At 40.2% G+C, this 23,067-nt stretch overlaps 1 protein-coding gene across 1 annotated transcript; it reads right to left on the reverse strand.

Moving 5' to 3' along the window:
- Positions 1 to 16,529: 16,529 nt before the first annotated feature.
- On the reverse strand, positions 16,530 to 22,940 carry LOC117453543 (transmembrane protein 182-like). Its single transcript, XM_034092385.1, has 5 exons — positions 22,625 to 22,940; positions 20,961 to 21,084; positions 20,599 to 20,697; positions 20,045 to 20,182; positions 16,530 to 17,986 (listed from the first exon to the last, which is right to left on the reverse strand). The coding sequence occupies exons 1-5, from the start codon at positions 22,790 to 22,792 to the stop codon at positions 17,766 to 17,768; spliced, it is 750 nt and encodes a 249-aa protein (XP_033948276.1). The 5' UTR covers positions 22,793 to 22,940; the 3' UTR covers positions 16,530 to 17,765.
- Between the last annotated feature and the right edge of the window lie 127 nt (positions 22,941 to 23,067).

Genomic DNA, 23,067 nt, shown 5'->3' on the forward strand with positions numbered 1-23,067 from the left:
CTTAATATTTTTTTCATCAAATAACATTATTCAACAAAGATAATTCAATAACGTGCTTTAACCACTAGGCGGTGCACACAAGGTACACACAGCATACTAATAATAACTTTGTATTATTAGTGTAGGACACTTATCCATGTATAACATCTGAAGATGTGTAGTTTTATTCATGTTTTTACATAATTCTACAGGATATTGCTATACTATTTCTCATGTTTTACTTCTACACATTAATATCTGATTTGTAAAACATCACAGACAGAAAGGCATATCCGTCATTTAATGGTAAGCTATTGAAATTGTGATTCCATAGCTGTGTCTCCCATCTCCCAAATCCCCTGACTATTCTCTCAACTCAGTATTTACATTCTTTAATTCAAAGAAAATCAGTAATATCTTTAAAAACTACATGTCCTTTTCTATCAGCTGTGCACCGTTATGGTGTAAATATAACCTATCTTCCAATTGGATCAAATATAAAAGTCAGCCGAATTACTTTTGACACTGCAAGGAGATGTATTTTGTGAAAAGAAATGCAAGATGCAGTTCTTGAAGTTTGTCCAGAAGTCTTCTCATCAGGGCTCTATAAATAAAGAACTACGGCAGATGTGTAATATTTAATGCAGCCGAACCGTGTATTACAATGCCGTTATGTGATGACTTCCAAAGAGAAAAGCAAGAACACTTGGAATAAGTATTATTATATATTTTTTAAATGTTTTCGGATATCATATCACATTAACAGCATATCCCAACATGCATTGCAGCTAAAACATCCAATCAATTAGCTTCAAGCTGAGGATCTTGGGTAATCTGTTCAGTGGGTTTGTGGTGTGTATCGCTCGAAATGTCCCTTATAGGCCTACGTCTGTTTCCGGTGACTTTATTTACGGCTAAAAAGCCCAAGATTATAGAATTAAACAAATAAATAAAAACAAGGATAATTGTGTGTTATTGTTCAGTAAATAACAGTGTGTTATTTAGAAAATAATAACAAATTAGAAGGAAACAAATATTTTAAAAAAATTACAGATTTTCAGTATTTTGAGGCTCTGAGCCCACATTTCTTTTCCTCACAGATGGAAAAAAAAGTCCGACATTATACGATTTAAAATAAAAACAAATAAATAAAAAGATAAAATACTGGCATGTAATTTACGTATTTACGTATTTACGTAGAATGGTTTTGAATAATAGATGAGAGTAAAATCTACGTCACTTTACAGCCCAGCCCACTTTTGGGGGAAACCAACGCTGTCATTTGAAACAGCGATCAAGCCTGAAGCCACAGAGATCTTACTGTCCTTTCTTCTTAGAGGAAGTACAGAAACACGTACAGTAACTCTGGATTTATTTTAATGTTTGAGGTGCAATAAACGACCACAGCAGCTTTTTTGGCATGTTAAAACTATTATTTTCTGTCTCGCTCATGAGAGTTGGCGAAATTACAGCCTCTCCTACTGATTTCAAATGTGTGCTCTAAAATTATATTTATAAATCACTATTATCATTATTGTAAGCAAGACAATAAATGGCAAAGATATGTAGAAAATAAACGTATTTAAGATACGTTCATAATAAACGTAACGTGGGAGAAAATATGTTTCTAGAAGATATGTAGAAAATAAACGTATTTGAGATACGTTCATAACGAACGTAACGTGGGAGAAAATATGTTTCTTGCTTAACGTAATTGAGAATGCAGTTTAGTTCTGTGGGAACGTAATTTTTAGGAGACAGGGTTGCCCTGTGACCCCCTGTCCATGTTATATCCTGACAATATAATATCACAGAACATCACTCAGAAGGGCAACAAAAACATTAAGAATGAAGGCGGTCTTGCTAAGAAATGTACAACAGATAGGAGACATATCTTGTATCACTTGTGTAAACACTGGTCTGGGACAACCCTTCTTAAAGGAAAGACTTTAATATAATCGTTTTTCAGTGATATTTGTGGGGCGGAAGGGAGCCCCTCCCAGTGTACGGGGTTTAGCACAACAGCTCGGACCTTGTGCACTCTTTCATGTGCCTATTTCAACATCCCTCCATTCTTTCAACCCTTCTTTCTTAAACAAATCCTCTTCTTTTAGACACAAACACAGCGCCTCGGGGCAGAGCTGTGACCTATCCAGACGTTGACCCTGTGTGGGTGAAACAGTCAAAGTCCTCGTGGACCCAGATGTCCTCTTGGCTTTTGAAACCGCACAGTCTCTCCTTTACTTTCTTTACTCCCCTTCTCTTCCTCGCTTGCTCTCCTTTCCCTGCAGCCCCTCTGGAGACTCAGTGATAACCAGGGTAGACGGGAGGAGGAAGGGAGCGGAGGAAAGAGGGATGGAGGGAGGGGGGTTGGCGGCGGTGAGAGGGAGTTGTGATGTCCCGACTCAGGGATATTTAATCCTCTCTGTGAGGGGCGAGCGTCTCTCTCCCTCTGTTTGGCTTTGGGAGATCAAAGAGGCAGTTCAGATCCTGGCGAGATCACTCGCTCTCTCCTCCTGAGTGGACCAAAGACTCTCGCAAACACACACACACACACACACAACACCACACACACACACACACACACACACACACACACACACACACACACACACACACACACACACACACACACACACACACACACACACACACACACACACACACACACACACACTCACACACACATGCTTAAGTACTTGGGGTGACTGGCGAGGATGTCGGTAGTGGTGGTAATGAGGCAATGATTGATGGGACTTCATGCTTCTTTACTGCACTGTTTTAAACCACCAGTATGAGAGCCCACTCCATGTAAAATCAAATCTGTGTGCAGAAGAAAAATGGCTGGTGGAGACAGAGAAGAAGAACCACATTTGGCTATCAACAATATTATATATCCTTTCGGGTTGAATTTCATCCTCATCTCCATAAAGTTTGACTAGTTTAAAAGTTAACTTTGAACTCTAGCGTACTCATACAGTGAACCGCAAGCTTCTTCTTTGGGCATGGACACACATTCACCCAAATATCTGGGGCATTAGTATAGTGTATATAGTATAATTTCAGTGGTATTTGCATTCATTTGCAGTCTAACAACACATCAAATGCAATTTGTTGCTACTGTTGGCTTTGGGTCATAAACAATATAATCAGTTTTTCCTGTTTAAGCCCTCCACCTACACAATGTTCATAATTCATCCAGCAGAAACAGATAGTTTGGAAAGTGCTCTCCAAAATATAAACATTAAAACATTCTGGTCTCAGACTGTGATGTCGAAGGGAAAAGATGTGTGTTTTGAACACCAATGTGTGACTGTCATATGGTTTTAGACGTCTCTTTGGCCACTTTTGAGAAACCTGACATTTTGGTGCCCTTTATTCTCAGAAAAAAATGCTTTGAAAATTGGGATGGTTCAGTGGTCACAGTAATCACAGCATTACCTCATCCTATCAGTTTTCCCAAAGCTTCTTGCTAGTATGTTTTGTTTAATAAAAACATAATACACCCCACAAATGGAAATAAAGCTGCTGGACCACAGGCCTGATTGGACGATTGTTAGTATGTTTCCATTGTTTGTTATTATAGTGTAAATCCTGAACCTTAAGTTCATTAAAGCATGAGGAGAACTTTAAAAAAAGTTTATTTGGGCAATCAGTAGCTTTATTAAAGTGACAGCGTTGACAAATGAAGAAAAAGGGTATGCCACAGGGCAAATGGTATCAGGCCGGATTGAAAACCCGGATTCTGCACATGGGACAAAGCACCAGTACATGTCCACCAATTTGGTCTCCACTTAAATATCTAACCAATGGATAGACTGCGATGCAACTTTCCACAGATATTCATGGTACCCAGGAAATAGAGCCTAATGACTTTGGTAGTGATTGGTGATTTTGAGTAAAATTCCCATTGCCTTTATTGTCCTCAGTTAATAGAATTTGGTAGAACCCTAGGTCCTACCATGCATTTCGGATTGGATTTTTCAAAGCCTATCAGTTTGATCCTAGAAGCATAGCAATTGGTCTAAAATATCTGGTGTTATTCCTTGCAAATCCTATGTTCTTGGCTTAGAACTAAACATGTTAAACTACTCTTTGAATGTATTCATCAGAGGCGGAGCACTTTATTGTTGGCTGCAATAATATATTTCCTCATCTAATACCTACAATTATTTTCACGCCCATTGCAGTGCCAAGTGTTTATAATATTACCTAAAAACATATTCTCTCAGTCATGAAGTGAGTACATTTCAGCGCTTTCTGTTTCATCACCCTGGAGGAGTTTGTTAACTGTGGGAGCCATAAACCGTATAGCTGGCGATAACAAAAGTGATGATTCCAATGTTTCCTTTCTATTTGTATTTTAATTTTATACCAATCCCATGAAACACACACACACAAACACTGGTGCACACACAACACACACACACACACACACACACACACACACACACACACACACACACACACACACACACACACACACACACACACACACACACACACACACACACACACACACACACACACACACACACACACACACACACACACACACACACACACACACACACACACACACACAAATGTAAACCCGCGGCTCCCCTGCCACTCGGCTTCTGAGGTTTGCAGGTCTCTGATAGGAAGCCTCTGAAATGGAAAAGAGATAAGAGTAAATAAACAAACAAATACAATAAAACAGAATTTGTGCTGGTTCAGTGCACACATAGGGAGAGGGGGATGGAGGGAGTGCGCTCTGCAAGGCCCCAACGACGAACCCCACAAAGATGCTTTCTCAATAAAGCAAAGCAAGGTAAATACCTAAGTGAATTCATGCAACTTCCATTTATGCAGAGAAATCTGTTGAGACTTTGCACTGATAGAGAGACACCATTTGGCTCTCTAACAATGGAGCTATCAGTTACTGCCTCTGAGTTTCCTCGATATGATCTCCGTCCATTTTACACAACTGAATTGCTGCAAAATAAAGCATTTGATTTCCATCACAATGATGTTATACAGTGCTGTCAGCTAATTCTCAATGGTGTAACACGCTTTCTTTCTTTCCTTGTCCATACCTTGGCGGAGGACTGGTGCTAAAGCGTATGTTCTGCACAGCCAGTCTGCGTTAAAGCAGTGCCACGGGCTTTGATGTGCGCCCACACCAACACACCACTCCAACAGCCTTTCTTCTCAGATGTTGCTTAATTACACTATCATAGTCTGTTAATTGCCTTATCAGTTCCGCATAATCCCATGGTCAGTGTCTGAACGCCATCAAAGCAGAGCGAGTCTCTTTCATCAGTTTTTTTGGTGCTGATTAGTGATTTCAGCAGAGCTGAACTGGAATGTAAAGAACGACAAGTTGCGGTAGTTTAAGCAGGGTTTCATTCTGTTTCTTGATGAATAATGGTTTTCACTGTGTACTTCAGTGCAACAAACAGGTTTCCAGATCCTTTATGGTTGCTCAGTACAGTCTGCCATTGGTCTCTTCACAGGCACAACTGTACAAAACCTGGCATCCTCACCGGGGCAAGACATAGCTGCATGCCAAAATATTGACAGCACTTAAATTACCATGAAAACAAAAATGGTTGTTTTTACATTTTCATGGTGACAGGTGAAAAGTTTTCCGATTTTAACTAATAGATATTACTTTGCAATTATACAGCTGATAACTAACATGAAGAAATTATTTCGTAAAATAAAAATGTTTTTTTCCGTTATGTTTCTGATGTCAGGCATTATCTTTTTTAAGAAATCCTCATTTGCATACATATCCAGAAAATTGGATAAAGCCAAGTTCAAAAACATGTTTTATTGTGTTTTGGACATATTCAATAAAACCTGAAAATACTGTTACCAGCCATTCAAAATGTGTATTTCCGCCATATTTTGACAAAAGATATATTTGATATAATCATGTTATTATTGATATATGAATAAACCCCTCAATAGCAACCTTCAGAATATACAGATATAATGAAAACTAGAGAGAGTGGTGTATGTAAGTGTCAGTGAAGTGGAGATTAGAGAACAGAATACGAATAAAAAAGTATTGTTTTGTGAGAACCACATTTAACCACACTATGCAACAATAAAGTTACCCAAAACAGGAATGATCTAATCTTTACTTTTTGTGAATTTGTTTTGTAATCTATTTACAGAGATATAAAAAGTGTGTACTTTGGATATTTCCATTCCAAACGAGAATAAAACATGTTATGAAAGCAGAATAGCCCAAAATTGACCAGTGCATGAAAACACAATCTATTTGCCAGTAGTGTCTTGCTAGAAACAAAAATGCAAATAACTTAGCTTTATAGCTGTTTTTACTTGAAATTGTAAATATCTCTACCGCTTGTAAAATACCAACCACTAACCCTTCTTTGTGGTTGGCTTTAGCAGAGTAGCCCATGAATGTAAGAGAATAACCTCCAAGCCAATATAAATAAATGATGTCCCCTCATAAAATCATAATCCTTTACGTTCGTTTGGAATCATGTGGTGACTGCAAACTCGTCTTGACTGGCATCCGTATGTTTACATCTGATCTGTTGCATACGTGTCAATTTCATCTTTACACAACTGTGGATTTGGAGGCGATAATTAAGAAATAATTGAAGGGGCTAGAGTAATGTTTCTCAAGCATGGAAGATGCATGCCCAAATGTTAATTCCACTCAGAATATGTTAACGTATGCACAGATGTTAATGTAGACTCCACGTTGGGCTCTTGTGTTGTGCACCTCAGTGCTTTCCCAGTGCGCATGTGTTCTTCCCCTCAGCTCTGCCGGCAGCCCAGTGGATCTGTCAACTTGGGGAACATTTCCATTTTGCAGCTAACTCTGCAGCCTTTTGATGGATACGTCTTGCCGACTTTTATCTCTCGTTGCGTCTGCAAACTAATTAATATTTTTTTCCCTCACTCTTTCTCTCTCCCCTTCAGGCAAATATTTGTTTCCTCAGAAGTGAGCGTGGGCAAACCTTCCTCACAGCTCCATATGCTGCCAGCTGCCAATCAAGTGGGCTGGAACCCTGAAACTAATCGCAACCCCCTCCTCCCTCCTCTTCCTCTCCTTCAGCAGAAATTAAAGAAGATGGTGGGTGGGTGGGTGGGTGTATGTGTAGGGAGATGTTAAAGGAAAATAAAGACATACAGTAGAGATGAAGAAACAGGATGGATGAGTCACAAACCCCAAAGCAGTGTCTCCTCTCTATTCTATCCACACAAAGCTCTTCCTTTGCTAAGCTTCTTTTTTTGGGAATGGATTTTACAGTATCTGCACTGGATTTGGTTTGTTTGTCAGACAGCTCCAAGAGTGAACAATGTGTGTAAACAGTCACTTTGTGTGTGTGTGTGTGTGTGTGTGTGTGTGTGTGTGTGTGTGTGTTGTGTGTGTGTGTGTGTGTGTGTGTGTGTGTGTGTGTGTGTGTGTGTGTGTGTGTGTGTGTGTGTGTGTGTGTGTGTGTGTGTGTGTGTGTGTGTGTGTGTGTGTGTGTGTGTGTGTGTGTGTGTCAGGGCCAAAACTCATGGACTGGGCAAAACCATCTTTACATCCCCCTACAGATCAGCAGTTGGTAAATGAAAAATGATTGTCTCACTACTGAGTTTACCGGAGACAGCTCTGTCATGGCAGCTGACCTGAACACAAACAAGACACACACACAGTCCTGTTTCTATCGCTATAGAGGACATGAGTTGACACATGTATTTCCTGAAGACTTAAACTGACCTTAACCTTGCCAAGACTTCAGCCAACATGTATGATTTATATTATGGGGATTTCCATTTTTTTTCCAAAATAGAAAGGAGAGTCCCCATAATGTGAATGTGTGAACAGATTAGGGTCCCCACAACATATGCAGTATGCACACACAAACACGCAGACAATACATTTCCAAAATGTGGTCCTAAACTGCAATATTTTGCATGGTAATTGGTGTAAAGATAGCACTGGAAGGATAAATATTTATAAATGCTAGAGTTAAAGAATTGCACTTGCATAAAAAACAAGGGACATATCAGGGATAACATGCAACTACAATCAACAGGATTTAAAACAAAAATATTGATTATGTTAAGTTGTTACATTTAGCCTCTTGGATTTAACAAAACTTTTTGATTTGAGTAAAATCATTATATTTGTTATAATAATAATAATAATAATAGATTTAATTTGTTAGCGCTTTTACAGGTGCTCAAAGACGCTTTACATATATAGTGAAGAGAAAATTAAAAGAGTTAAAAAAAGTGATGTAGGCTAACTTATGATAACTCCAAACTGGGTTTGGTTCCACGAGGGACACACACACACCTGTCTCCTGTGTGGAGGTCCCATGTTTGTTCGATTAGTCTGAGCCGCACTTCCTCTCAGTGTGGACCGTTCTAATAAATCAAAATACAGAGCAGCTACTTGCTAGTGCTTTAGCGCTCTTCTTTAGCATTGCTGCTATACGAACCTCGGATTACCAGCCTTCATTGACTTGACCTCCAAAATGAATGTTACTTAGACTTTACATGGGAACACACTCTAGCTGTAATGTTTTTTGGCAACATCTGAATAGCCAGAAGTTAAACACGCTGGGCAATTCACAGTAATGTTTGCAACTTCTCTGAGAAGACTAATTACATTAATGTCCTTCATTAATAAATTGACTGTTGTAAAATGCTGCTAGAGCTTGTCTGTTGTACACATAGCAGCAATTAAGACACAGACACACACCTCTTTACTCGCTATCATCACGTGTGTAAGTGATCCTGTCTTTGTGAGGTTAATTGAAGGCAGGAGCTCTGACTGTCTGAGACATAATCTGTCTTCATGAAATGTGTGTGTACGTGTGTGTGTGTGTGTGTGTGTGTGTGTGTGTGTGTGTGTGTGTGTGTGTGTGTGTGTGTGTGTGTGTGTGTGTGTGTGTGTGTGTGTGTGTGTGTGTGTGTGTGTGGTGTGTGTGTGTGTGTGTGTGTGTGTGTGTGTGTGTGTGTGTGTGGTGGGTGTTTGAGGGGAGCAATGTCTATAATAAGACCACACAGTTATTTATTCAATAATAGAAAAAAAGAACACACAGAAACTCGTTTTTATCCCTCCACCTGCTCCCTCTCTACCTCAATTCCTCCCCAATAGAGATTAACAGAGTGTGTGTGTGTGTGTGTGTGTGTGTGTGTGTGGTGTGTGTGTGTGTGTGTGTGTGTGTGTGTGTGTGTGTGTGTGTGTGTGTGTGTGTGTGTGTGTGTGTGTGTGTGTGTGTGTGTGTGTGTGTGTGTGTGTGTGTGTTAGGGGGGTTGTGGGGCTGTTTCTTGTGATTTGGGGTGTACAAAAGAAACAAAAAAAGCACGAGTGATGCCATAAGGCTTGCTATTCTCTCATATCAGCTCTTATTATCAGTTTTTTTTGACAGGGGAAAAACCTTTATCAGGGAGGAACTGTGTCCGTCTGGCCCTCATAAGCACACACACATACACACACATCATGCAGACTGGGGCTTACACACACAGAGCAGGTAATCGGCTCACTATTAGAGCATGGAGAAAAGAAGGAAAGAGCTCTCAGCAAGTGTATCCCCCTCTTTGACTGGATTAGAGCCCACCAGTGTTCAGACCAGGTGTTCCAAAGGACAGAGGGGTGAGGGGTCCACGAAGGGTTAATTTCCCTACCTAGTGTGAGACCACATCCTGCTGTTTGCTGTCTGACACATCACATACATGGGACCTTCAGCAAATACTGAAAATTAGCAGCGAATAACAGTGCCATGTCTGGAAATACAGATGTATGCATTAGACACACATGCATACAACACACACTCATTACCACTAATCAACAAGGCGTATGCTCTTTGGGTTTCTTGGGTCTGTTGGGGTTAATTTGCAAACCATTTATTACTTTATTATCATGTCATGTCTTTATTCACACGACGCTCACTAGGCCGTATGCATAATATTATAACGCCATAATTGCTGACACTTCAAGTGCAAGATTATTTCTTCCTTAAATGAAGTGATAGTGTGTTTCCATTGTTGTGGATGACAGGGGAGGAGACATAAGAGTTAATTAAGTATGATTAGGAAGAGCTACAATCACTGAACCAGCTGGGTTCTATAGTACACTACTCTGCTCAGTAATTGCTTCCTTTCCTTTCCTTCACTTTCCTTTCCTTTCCACTCGCTGCTCCCTCATATGGTTTCTCCTTTCTGACCATCCATGCATGGGAGATGTTTCTTTTGAAGAAGAGAGCTGGAGAGCCCTCTGCTGGCTGGTTTGGGTAATTCGGCCACGGCCATGAATTAAGTGAAGTGAGCCAGTTACCATCAGAAAAAGTACAATTAGAAGTTATTAAGAGGTTTAACAAACTGCAATATCAATTTGTCTTCCATATGTTGGGGGGGTTGTTGGTACCTCAACATTCAAGACAATCAGAAACAGAAAAGTTCATAATATCTATGAAGCAAAACAGAAGTAACATGTTAAGACATTTATTTAAACAATAAAATTGTAGTCACCATCTACAGCAAACATCCTGACAATTTAGTTAAGTTGTTCATTCTTCTTCTAACATAATTGTTGACTGTCACCACATAAGAGTTATGGCTCTAGTATGGCAATGTCTTTTCCCCAAAGCAAGATTATGAAAACTGCTTAATTTATTTTAAAGGGGCCCTAATATCCTTGTTTCCCGGTTCGTATTAAATAAATTGTATTTTGTTACTCTACTACTGTGACATGTTTACGTGCTTTAATTTTCTAAATTGTATTTCTTTGTCTCATACTTAGGTGGACATAAATAATACTTTAAGGATGAAGGTAGTAACCCCTGACCTTTTCACCCACCAGCCAATATTTCCACTCTGAAAAAAAAACTTGTTAAGCATGTTCATGCTCCTCTGAGGATTAACCCTTCAGACTTCAATGACTCCACAACTTTTCATCCAGTACCATCCTAAGTACAAACTGGTACATTATTACTTTTAAGGCTCCAGTTACACTACTTTAACTGCATTACTCAGCAATTCCAATAGCCAACATTGCTTTGGCCACCAATACGTTTTCCATCTACACTAAAGAGCAATGCACAGGGGCCTCCTTAAACTTTGCAATCATAAGCATTCAGGACTGTTTGCCATGCAGTGGATAAGATGGTTCCAAACTGGGCTTGTGAGTTACTTGGAACGTCAGTGACAAGCACACCACTGGCATCTCATTTACCACTGCTGGCCTATCAGTGACCAAACGTCATTTTGACTAAGCTGCTGCCAGCCGCTGTCAGCAGTCTTATTTTGGCAGTAGTAAAAAGAGAAAAAGCACTAAATAATACCACCTGCAGTTCAATGCTCACAATAGCCGCTGTGTTTCCATGATCACCTCCTCCTGTGGTCGTAAAGATCTTCAAATGGCTAGAGTGTCCATTTTATTTGAAGCAAGTGAAATAAAGATGCAACTTCTTCTTATAATAGACTCATACAAGGTGCAACAATTCGTTGCTGGATGCATAGCAATTAAGTTATCTACTATAGCTGTAATAAAATGATGGTAAAACAAAATAAATGTAATTTTAGCTGCCAATGTTAATTTATATAGCAATGTAAAACTATGTCTCACAATGTATTTCATAAATAAAATAGATATTATTACAGAATTAATGGATGATTGAGGATTGAGGATTGATTCTTTCCATCTGTAGCGACAAACAGCCTATGTTGAATCACTGTGGCACCCGTGTTATGCCCTTTAAGCTTTTCGGTTCTAACATACTGCATTTAAAACTTTGTCTATAAAAATGTAAACCTTGGCTCTTCTACTCTGCGTGCTGTTAATAGTTTTGTAGTATTGCATGGGAAATTGGACCTATTGACCAGCCCATATACAATATATGTGAACAGCATAAAATATCATAAGAATAGTCAATCTTATCGCTGATAGCTTTGTTTGAACCTTTGGTATTAAAATGAGACATTTCCATCACTAGAAAAAAGCTCCTTGTCATCCCTGTACCAATGAACAATTAAGGTTTCAATCGAAGTGAGCTTACGTAATCGTCAATCAGGAAATGTAGCTTTTCCTATTTTTTTGTAATAATAATATGATCCTGCAGATAACATTTTCTACTTTTTAGCCAGAAGATGCTGATAACAACAATAACAACAAACTCAATATTATCTAGCCATTGAGACAGTGTCATCTTTAAGATTTTGAGATACTTGTCTCTGCTGCCACCCCAAAACAACAGATATGCAATCAATTGTGTTTATTGTGTTCAAAACATTGTACAATATGAAAAACAGTGATTTTATCTTCCATATCAAATCCTTTGGTTTAATAATCCGAATATTGTCAACAAATAAAAACAAGTCCTTCTGTAAATAGTGTTTTAATGAAACCTTTCACAGTGAGGTCTGTGGATCGGTAACTGGGACACACAACAAAGAAGACATGTTGTTGAGTGTTTACATGCAATTTAAATTAACCTAAAACCACATATCACTAACATTTTACATATTTGTATGTAATGCTAAAAATGCCGGAAACGTAAATTCTAATATTACACTAGATAGTAAACTAGAATGCTTTTCAGCCATTAACCTTGAACAATTAAATTCAATGATTCTCTCTTCTAAACCATCAACATGTATCTTAGACCCAATTCCAACTAAGCTGTTGAAGGAAGTTTTTCCATTAATTAGCACTTCTTTATTAAATATTATGAATATGTCTTTATTATCAGGCTATGTTCCACATCATTCAAAGTAGCAGTGATAAAACCTCTTCTTAAAAAGCACAACCTCGATACAGAGGTTTTAGCCAACTATAGACCTATTTCTAATCTTCCGTTCCTCTCAAAAATTATTGAGAAAGCGGTCGCAAAACAGTTGTGTGATTACTTAAAAGACAATGATTTATTTGAAGATTTTCAGTCTGGCTTTAGAACACATCATAGCACAGAGACAGCTCTGGTTAAAGTCACAAATGACATTCTAATAGCCTCAGACAAAGGACTTGTCTCTATTCTTGTTTTGCTCGATCTCAGTGCTGCATTTGATACTATGGACCATGATATCCTATTGCAAAGACTAGAGCACTTAGTTGGCATACAGGGAACTGCTTTAGGCTGGTTTAGGTCCTATCTATCTGAACGCTCTCAGTTTGTACGTGTCAACGATGAATCTTCCACGCAAACCAAAGTTAGCCATGGAGTGCCACAGGGCTCAGTGCTCGGACCTATTTTGTTCACATTATATATGCTTCCGTTAGGCAATATTATAAGGAATCATTCTGTAAACTTTCATTGTTATGCGGATGATACTCAACTATATTTATCAATCAAGCCTGATGAAATTAATCATCTAAATAAAATTCAAGACTGCCTCAAGGACTTAAAAACGTGAATGACCTTAAATGTTTTGATGTTAAACACGACCAAAACTGAAGTTATTTTACTTGGCCCGAAGAATCTACGAAACAAATTATCTAAAGATATACTAACTATGGATGGCATTAATTTGACCTCCAGTGAGACTGTAAGGAATCTTGGTGTTATATTTGATCAGGATTTATCCTTTAACGCCCACATAAAATCAATTTCAAGGACCGCCTACTTCCATCTACGTAACATTGCAAAAATCAGGCATATCTTGCCTCAAAACGATGCAGAGAAACTAGTCCATGCATTTGTTACTTCAAGGCTGGATTATTGTAACTCCTTATTATCAGGGTGTACCAAGAAGTCAGTAAAGTCGCTTCAGCTGATTCAAAATGCTGCAGCTCGTGTACTGACCAGAGTTAGGAAAAGGGACCACATTACTCCTGTTCTGGCTGCCTTAAACTGGCTCCCTATAGAACACAGGATAGAATTTAAAATTCTTCTTCTCGCCTATAAAGCCCTTAATGGGCAGGCACCATCTTACCTTAAAGAACTCATTATACCCTACTGTCCTATTAGGGCATTGCGTTCCAAGAATGCAGGGTTGTTGGTTGTTCCTAGAGTCTCTAAAAGTACAATGGGAGACAGAGCCTTTTCTTATCAAGCTCCACATTTGTGGAATCAGCTTCCAGTTTGTGTTCGGGCGGCAGACACCCTATCCGTTTTTAAGAGTGCGTTTAAGACCTTCCTTTTTGATAAAGCTTATTGTTAGGGCTGATTAGATTCAGCCCCTAGTTTTGCTGATATAGCCTTAGTTTGTCGGGGGACATCTTACTTCTTCCTTCTCTCTGTCTATACCTGTGTACTCTCATGTTCCGATTAACCCAGCTTCCCCAAATGTCTTTCTTTTTGGTGTCTATATACGCCGGGATCCGGAGTCATGGACTGCAACTGTTGCTGCGGTCCAGTGCCCTGGATCGCGAGCCCTGGATCTTGAGTCGTGGCTGTGGTCCTGGATCATAAGTCCTGGATGGATATCCTCGTGGATTCATCTTCCTATTATACACATGCATTTCCAAACATTTGGACTACCTATGTTGCAAATGTATTATCTTTTCAATTTACACACGGCATCTATTGCACGTCTGTCCGTCCTGGGAGAGGGATCCCTCCTCTGTTGCTCTCCCTGAGGTTTCTCCCATTTTTCCCTTTAAACTGTGGGTTTTCTCCAGAAGTTTTTCCTTGTACAATGTGAGGGTCTAAGGACAGAGGGTGTCGTATTGTCATACTGATATTCTGTACACACTGTGAAGACCACTGAGACAAATGTAGCATTTGTGATATTGGGCTATATAAATAAACATTGATTGATTGATTGATTGATTGATTGATTGATTGATTGACTGATTGATTGATTGATTGATTGATTGATTGATTGATTGAACTCCATTGTTTCAGGATACTGACATAAGTCCTGGACATGGATATAGAGAAAGTGATTACAGTCCTTGGTATAATGCTTATTGGTTTCCCCTTACGTTCTCTTTAGATTGCGCAGATTTGTCCTCCATGAGCTCTGCTACTATTTCAAATTGCTTGCCTCTGTTTTAGAAAGATTGTCTTTTTCTGGTATCTTTCCTTTTTAATCTATGTTACTGTCATTATGCTTCTATATCACAATAGGAAATATATTTCTTGTGGTTAAAGTTGTCATCAGATTAAACTGAACTCAGAAATGAGAATTACCAGTAAAACAACAGAGGAGCTGAAAATGTTCTGTTTCAGAGGTGTATAAACCTTTATTGTATATTTGTTTAGTTAGTCAGATTTTATGTATGACCATACTTAATCATGAAATAATTTTCGATTTAAAAACTATTCTTCCAAAGTCTCTATGGCTGGCAAGGCAGCAAAAAAAATCAGATTTAGACAAGTGTCGTGAAAAGGTTAACATGTATTGTGTGGAAATGATCATAACAGATGTAAAAACACATGTTAAACACAGATAACAAAAATGTCTAGAACCACAATGTACCAAAATGAACACGCTGACATCAGAGGTGACACAGAAGACCCAGTTGACCTTTAGCATTTGGTGGCTATATTAGAGAATTACACTCGGATGTACAATGTCTTACATAAGTCAGATCTAGTGTCAGCAGTTGGCTATATATTCATAATTACACTTGGTGTTGTGGACAGTTTGATCACAGCGCGCGTGTGTGTGTGTGGCCTAGCATTACTATCCTTGTGGGGACCTAAATCTGTTTACACAGTTGCGTGTGGGGACTGGCTTCCCTTATGGGGACAAAATGGAGGTCCCCATAAGGGGAATCATTAATTTTAGGGTGAAGACTTGGTTAGGGTTAGGGTTAGGGTAAGGGTTAGGCATGTGTTGGTTATGGTTAAGGTTAGGATAAGTCTCCAGGAAATGCATGTAAGTCAATGTAATGTCCCCTGAAGTAATGTATACATGGTATGTGTGTGTGCGTGTGTGTGTGTGCACGTGTGTGTGTGTGTGTGTGTGTGTGTGTGTGTGTGTGTGTGTGTGTGTGTGTGTGTGTGTGTGTGTGTGTGTGTGTTTATGTGTTTGATCAGCGAGGTCTTTGAAGCAAACACTCTTGCTCCCAGTAGCGCAGATGAAAGCTGATATGTGTGATAGATAGAGTCCACCCGCCTGCTTCTGCCAATTCAGACCAATGAAAAGGTATTTAAAAAAAAAGGTAATATTGCTGATACAATCACAAGTCTGCGGTTACCATTTAAGGGTGTGGGTCATTCTGTCTCTGTTTGCAATGGATGTGTGTCAATAAATGGGTTTCTTAAATTCTGAATGAAAAGTTAATGTAGGTTGAGACAGATAAATGAAACAGAACGAGACAGACAAGAGAACGCAAGAGGATTTCGATGGGGGAGTGAAATGTGACTGGTGTGAAGGAGGCAGGTGGCCGGCCTGCTGTACACTGACCAAACCCACAAACAGCTGTTCATTTCTCAAAAGCCCCCTTGTGCCCCCCTACAAGCATCAATTCTCTCTCTATCCCCCCCCCCCCCATATACATCCCTCTCCTGCAATACCCCCACCCTCTAAAGCCACCATTTCTGTCCCCACTCCATCCAGCCATCCCTCCCTCCCACCTCACCCCACTCCAGCTAGCTTACTTTGATCATGTTCCAAAATCAAGACAGGAGACACAGCTGGTTCAGCCATACATTTCTCACCTTCAGCTGTTTGGACTCATCATTTGCAGCAATAATGAAAAAAACATCCATCTGTACAATGACAGCAGTGGAAGAAATATATGTATCAACACAATGTTGTTACATTATTATATTGCTCCTTAAAGGTAAAATGTCCAACAAATGTCCAGAATTTCACTTAAAAACAGTAAAAAAGAATCAACAGAATGTGAAGAAGTAACAGTTTTGACGTTATGTCCAATAAGTCAATGTATTGTGTTGAAGAGATATCTACTGCTAACTGACTACCAATGGCCCGTCCTTGCTTGTTATAACACTTGTTCCATGAGAAATAATAATGAGTTACAGAAGAGTGTAGTCTTCACTGAGTTCAATATTAGAGAAAAAACAAGTTGAGCTGCCAGAGGGCTTATCAGTGAAAGAAAAATACAAAAATAGCTAAAGCTCTTGGTGAGCAACGTTTAACACCACCCAAAGCACCCATTCAAGCTAAAATATTTGGCGGCAAAGAAAGTGAGTTGAAAAGCATTAAACAAGTAAAACCCCCAACTATCAAGTGACACCTAACCCTAAAGCTGCAGTCACGTGAAACGCGATTTGTTTTTTGCTCACCGCGAAGTTGGGGTTGGGGTTGATGACAGTTAGTTAACTTTTGTTTCTACGGTTACTAACCCTGCTCGCTTGTGGCGCTTTATTCAGCTGTCATCTGTTTGGCTGCGTGGCGAAAGGTCAGTGGTAAATGGGGTCAGAGCACCATAAAAACACAACAGCAGCATCAGCGCAGAGCCATTTTACAGCTTGACAAGTGAATGCAGCTTAACCCTAACCCTGATAGCAGTTTGGTTGAGTTTGTGGTATTCTTGCCCTGCTGTTAGTAAGTAGCTGACTTTTCTTAGTTTAGCCTGTATGGACCCAGTTGGCGATTGGTTAATCATATTGTAACAACTTTGCATTACTGTTATAGGATGAGGCAAGATCTGAATAACCCTCTAACACTAACTTGTTGTGACATTGATGTTCTTAGAAATTAATATTTTTCTCAAATAAATAAAGCAAAGTAAGTTAGAGAAAACAGAAAAGTAGTGTATCTGACTGTTTTGACATCCAAAGGGTGCTACTGCAATATTGATCACGTCTCTCCAGCCAGTTTAACATCCCATGAGTGTGCTGCTTTGTCCCGTGCACCAGAAAAAAAGGTCAGTCCTTTCTTCCGCTGCAGGCCAGATGGCAAGCTCACTTGCTGCCTCTCAGCGCACGGCCCACCAGCATGAAGACCATCCCAGAGACGAGCACCAGAGGAACGCCGGCGGCAGCCATCATGAACGACAGGCCGTAGAGCACAGACACCTGAGCATCGGGACACGTCTCCCCCCTCTCCTGCAGGACGTAGCGCTTCACGTCCATCACCTCCATCCACAGCACGTAGAGCAGCAGCAGGAACAGGAACAAGAGGGCTGGAGAAGTTTTAGAGAGACACAGATATCACTCTTGTGTCACCAGATGAATGCAGCTCCTACTCATCTCTAATGTTACCACGGTAGCAGTGTATAAACCCGCTATTGTTATAGCGATAGTCATGGGCGTAATTTGCACTGGGGACAGGGGGGACATGTCCCCCCCACTTTTCAAAATCCCGTCTGTCCCCCCCCCACTTTTCAAATGTGTTTATTATTATTTTCTTACGCTAGAGGTCATTGTCACGGAGGAGCGTCTGTGTGTACGAGCGCATTTTGTGAGAGAGAGAGAGAGAGAGAGAGAGAGAGAGAGAGAGACAGAGAGAGACAGAGAGAGAGAGACAGAGACCGAGACAGAGAGACAGAGAGAGAGATAGAGAGACAGAGAGAGAGAGAGTTATAGGGGTTGTTGTTAGCATCTGGTGCTAGCTCGAAGCTAACGGAGATTAGAAGCTGTTTCAACAATAAGGGGAGGGAGAGTCCTCTGCTGTCGGACTGAGAGAGATAACGTCAGTTTAGGTGAGGTAAAGGAGTCTCTGAGTGATTTAACTTCAATTTAAATAAATAATTCTTCGCGGGGGTGCATGCCCCTGGACCCCCCTTGAGGATGTGAAGTCCACCCACAAATAAAACAGGTTCACATGGATAGGATACTAGATAATTGTGCACACTCATTAATACACTACACATTTTTCATGGATTTTTTAACACCATAGTCCCTAATATATTTATAGAAAGGCAGGAAATGGAATTAAATCGAGAAAATGTTTCATTGCGGAGGACCACCTGTTTTCTGTCCCCCCCACTTCTCAAACCAAAGTTACACCCTTGGCGACAGTAGACATCTGCTGCTCTGTGTGTTGGTGTTTGTCATGTGAACGAAATCAACAGCTGACAGCAGGATGACTGAGGCATGTGTAAGTGTCTGTGCATTCACCTATTCCCCTAGCAGCATATTTTACACTGCAGATAGATACCATGGTTATATCTCCCCACATGTAGGCGCATCTGCCAAATGTGAAAGCAGCCTGTTGCAGTTGCTCCTGTGAGGTTTCAACCCAGTCTCACAGCATTGCGTGTTATGGTCATGAAATTAATTTAATCTATTGATTCGTGTTCACCAACACGATTTTTGCATTTTTTTCGTGTCACACAGAACGATTTTAAAAGCAATGTATTTATATTGGTAGTATGTTTCGTGTCTGCAACACGTCTTTTTGTCTTTTGTATAATGTCGGAGTTTTTTTGCCGTCTGAGAGGAAAATAAATGGAGCTCAGAGCCTCAGAATACTGAAATCTTTCCTTCTAATTTGTTATTATTTGGTGCAGGCACGAAACATACTACCAATAGAAATACATTGCTTCTAAAATCGTTCTGTGTCAGAATACTGAAATCTGTATTTTTTTTAATCTTTTTTTTCCTTCTAATTTGTTATTATTTACATTGCTTTTAAAATCGTTCTGTGTGACTATAACACGAAATGCCGTGAGACTGTGTTTGAGGTTCAAACGTTTAGTTGTATTATTTGATCTAAATTGTAAAACTTCTATTACTAATTTCCATAGTAACTTATTAAGCTGTGCCAGGTTTTGTTTCCCATAAACGCCTTGTTTACACCAGAGACAGCTGATAGCAGGGCTAGCATAGCAGTCGATACAACGGCTACCCCCACTGAAATCTGAAGGATTCAGATTCAGGCAAAGAAGGAGGAGAGCTGGGTCCAGATGTATGGACATAAGGAGATATAAGTTGTTTCCCGCCTTTCATCATGAGCCACGTAAAAGATCACTGGCTAATGGAATGGACGAGCTAACGGCATTAGCTAGCAGTAAGGGAGAATATCTGAACTGTGCTTTATGAAAACATGTATCAGAGGACAACATTTCCATCAATGGATTCTGGACTGCTCGTGCAATGTTTACATAAACAACGTTTCTATCAACAACGTTTATTTATTATATTTTAAAGATTAAAATGCAACAAAACCTAATTTCCCTCTGGGATTAATAAAGTGTTGTGATTGATTGATTGATTGATGTACAAAGACGATGTTTTACCAGCAGCGATGAGGAAGGCACCGCCCACTTTGTAGAGTTTGTGGCTGAAGAAGGGGATGCCGCAGACCAACAGGAAGCCTCCAGTTAGAGCAGCGACCAGGCCAAAGATTATCAGCACGGTCCAGAAACCCCGAAACACTGCAAGAAATAAAACCAGGTCCCCATCAAAAATAAGTAATTTATCTATCTATATGGCATAGTTATGATTCTTTGCATTCAGGAGATGGGCTAGCATAGCATAAAGACTTGAGCTGGTATAGTTCCATATTTGTCAGCTTCCGGGTCACAATCTCCCTTACACAATAAATGCCTTAGACATATCCATAGCTTCCCTGCATTACAGTATCCAAATTAAATATAGAGGACATACTGCTGATAGTTCAGATGAGTTGTGTTGCAAACAAAACATGAGTCTTTCATGGTCAACCAGGTTTTCTGTTTATGTTTGGTGCCACACACTTGAAACACTTTGAGGTCCGAAGTAGGACATTTAAACTGGAAACATTCCCACCTTCAAGTTATGTTGAAAGCATATGTATGTGTGAGTGTGTTACCTGCTGTCGCATCATAACTTGGATGAGGCACCTGTCCAACTGCAACAGGCAGGGGAAATAGGTAACCATGGATACACACCTTGGATTCTGGCTGGTTGGCTGAAAAAGTAAAAAGAAAAGTCTTGAAGAACCACTATAGAGTGTTTAAACACACAAGAGCTAAACTACTCCACACACCTAAATAGATGCCAACACATTCTTCTTATTCTCCTGTATATTTTCTGTCCAATATCAAAATTATACACATTTTTTTTTCCTGCACTTGTTGCATGTCAAGCAGACCACACTGCTTAGCACAGTGCAAACACATTGAACGAGCCCTAACCAAAAATGTGTGTCGCCTTGTTAGAAGGCATACATACTGAAGAGAATGGCCAGGTGTGCGCTCGCCGAGGGCTCCACCTGAAACACACACCGCCAGAAGAAGCCCTCGTGGTGCAGAGTGAGAGGTGGAGGAGAAACAGTGACTGCCTCCACTATCTCGATCTAAAAGAAAGAAGAGATATCAGCACACAAACACAGCGATGGTTACTGAAATGTCTGAAGATTTAATGTGTGTCAGATTTGTCAACACTTCTCTGTTAGTGACTCAGCACTTCAGCAGGGGCACGGCATCAAGCGTGGTTCTGATTATGGCCTGCCGTCGTCTGTGAGGTTTTTGAGGGGAACTCATGAAACACGCATGAGTGATACTCCCCATTTGCTTGTCAAAAGAATGATTGATGGTGCTGAATAACGCACAGCAACTTAAATCCTCCTCTTTTATTGAAAATGAAAGACTTAGTTGTGTTGCAGGGTTAGGGAGGAGTTCAAGAAGGGATTAGCTTTTTATAAATATATCTCTTACTTTGCATTTTGTGAACTTTCTCAGAATGTCGCATGGGTGTTGGTTGAACAGACTGGGAAATTACAGGGGCTCTCTGCTGAGCTTACACTCAGATATTTCAGTACTACACGGCATGTGAAAACAGCTGTCATTGTTGGAGAAAATAACTCAGATGATGTCATCAAACAAATTACAATCTCATCATGTCTTAGCTGGAATGCTAACATGCTAAATTCATCTAATGTACAACTTCGTAAGACTGCTGTGAAAATAAAATCTTGTATCATTATGATCGAAGTGTGTCCTATAAAGCCATATTTTAAAAGCCTTGAAAACAAAGGGATGTTATAGACATTGACAAGCTTCGAAGACACTGCCCTACACTTGCCAAACCAAAAGTAACTATGCTCGCCAACGGATAAAAGCCATCCCAAGATGAGCTATGTTAGCTATAGTTCCGTTCTTGCAACCTTTTTTCTGCCGTTTTTGTAACTTTCTTCTACCATGTGACACCTGGTGGCTGCATTTTTGTAGCGGTTGACACCAGAAACACAACAAAAGGAAAACATATTGAAAATCTAGGTAAAGAGCTACACATACAGACATCACCACTAACTTGTAAGGGCTCACAAGAGATGCTTAAAACAGACTCATCTTTTAATTAGGTTTTGGCATTGAAGTCAGAAGGTTGCAGGGTCAAGTTCTGGAACGACCAAGTCCTTCTGTGGTGCCAATGAGCAAGGCACCGCCCCTACACTGCCTCCCGGGCGCTGTACATAATACAGTAGCTGCCCACTGCTCCTAATACAAGGATGGGTTGAATGCAGAATCCTTGAACAATTCTCTAGCTTGGGATGAATAAAGTATAAACCTATCTATCTATGAGTTTCTACATTTTTTTTTATAGGGAAATCCATTCCCTGTGCCTTTTAGTCCTCTAACTTTACAAAAGGGCATTTCCAAATTATTTTGGTACCTCTTTAAATATCCCTTTGTGATATAGCGTGCACACCATGGTCTGATCAGATTCCACATTGGTCTTTGTGTGGTTCTTGCATGTGATGTTGTGACTATTATTATGTGCATTTGTTCAGTTGGAGCTCACTGACTAACTCTGACAGCGAGCAGTGAGGTTTCCATTCATGAATATCTAATTGAGTTAGTGAATATCCAATATGTGCACACATGTTTCCGTCCTACCTCAGTCCCATTGGCATCTGTTGTCAGTCTTGTTTGTGTCGGCCATGTATGCGGTCCACAGTTGTCACTGGACACCAGCCAGTAGTCCGTAGTGAAGGCAATGAAGAAACACAATGTCCCCACTACCCCAAATATCCCCCCAGCCAAGGTTGCAGGTCCCACCCTCATAACTCCAGTACAAAAGTCCTTCACTGCTCTTTAACCTCAGCTTTCAGTCTGATTCTCCTCAGCTCCTCTCTGGTGTCCACTCTGCAGCCCTCTGCCCAGACCCTTAAATCTCAAACACAATCAGTCTGCCACTCCCTGGCGTGCTGGGAGCTGTGGGGAAAAGCAGCACCAGTAACTGAGGAGGTCAGACAGGGGGACAGGAGTTATTTTAGGAAGCAGTAAGCCTGTCCTCGTCAAATTACCAGTCGGTGTGCTTCACAAGGAAACAAGAAGAG

The sequence above is a fragment of the Pseudochaenichthys georgianus genome, chromosome 10 (assembly GCF_902827115.2).
Source record: "Pseudochaenichthys georgianus chromosome 10, fPseGeo1.2, whole genome shotgun sequence".
NCBI lineage: Eukaryota > Metazoa > Chordata > Actinopteri > Perciformes > Channichthyidae > Pseudochaenichthys > Pseudochaenichthys georgianus.

Coding starts and splice junctions, on each gene's coding strand:
- LOC117453543 (XM_034092385.1), bottom strand. CDS start 22,792: ATGAGGGTGGGACCTGCAACCTTGGCTGGGGGGATATTTGGGGTAGTG. Junction 21,085..22,624: donor CAGATGCCAATGGGACTGAG/GTAGGACGGAAA, acceptor TCTTTCTTTTAG/ATCGAGATAGTGGAGGCAGT. Junction 20,698..20,960: donor ACACCTGGCCATTCTCTTCA/GTATGTATGCCT, acceptor TTACTTTTTCAG/CCAACCAGCCAGAATCCAAG.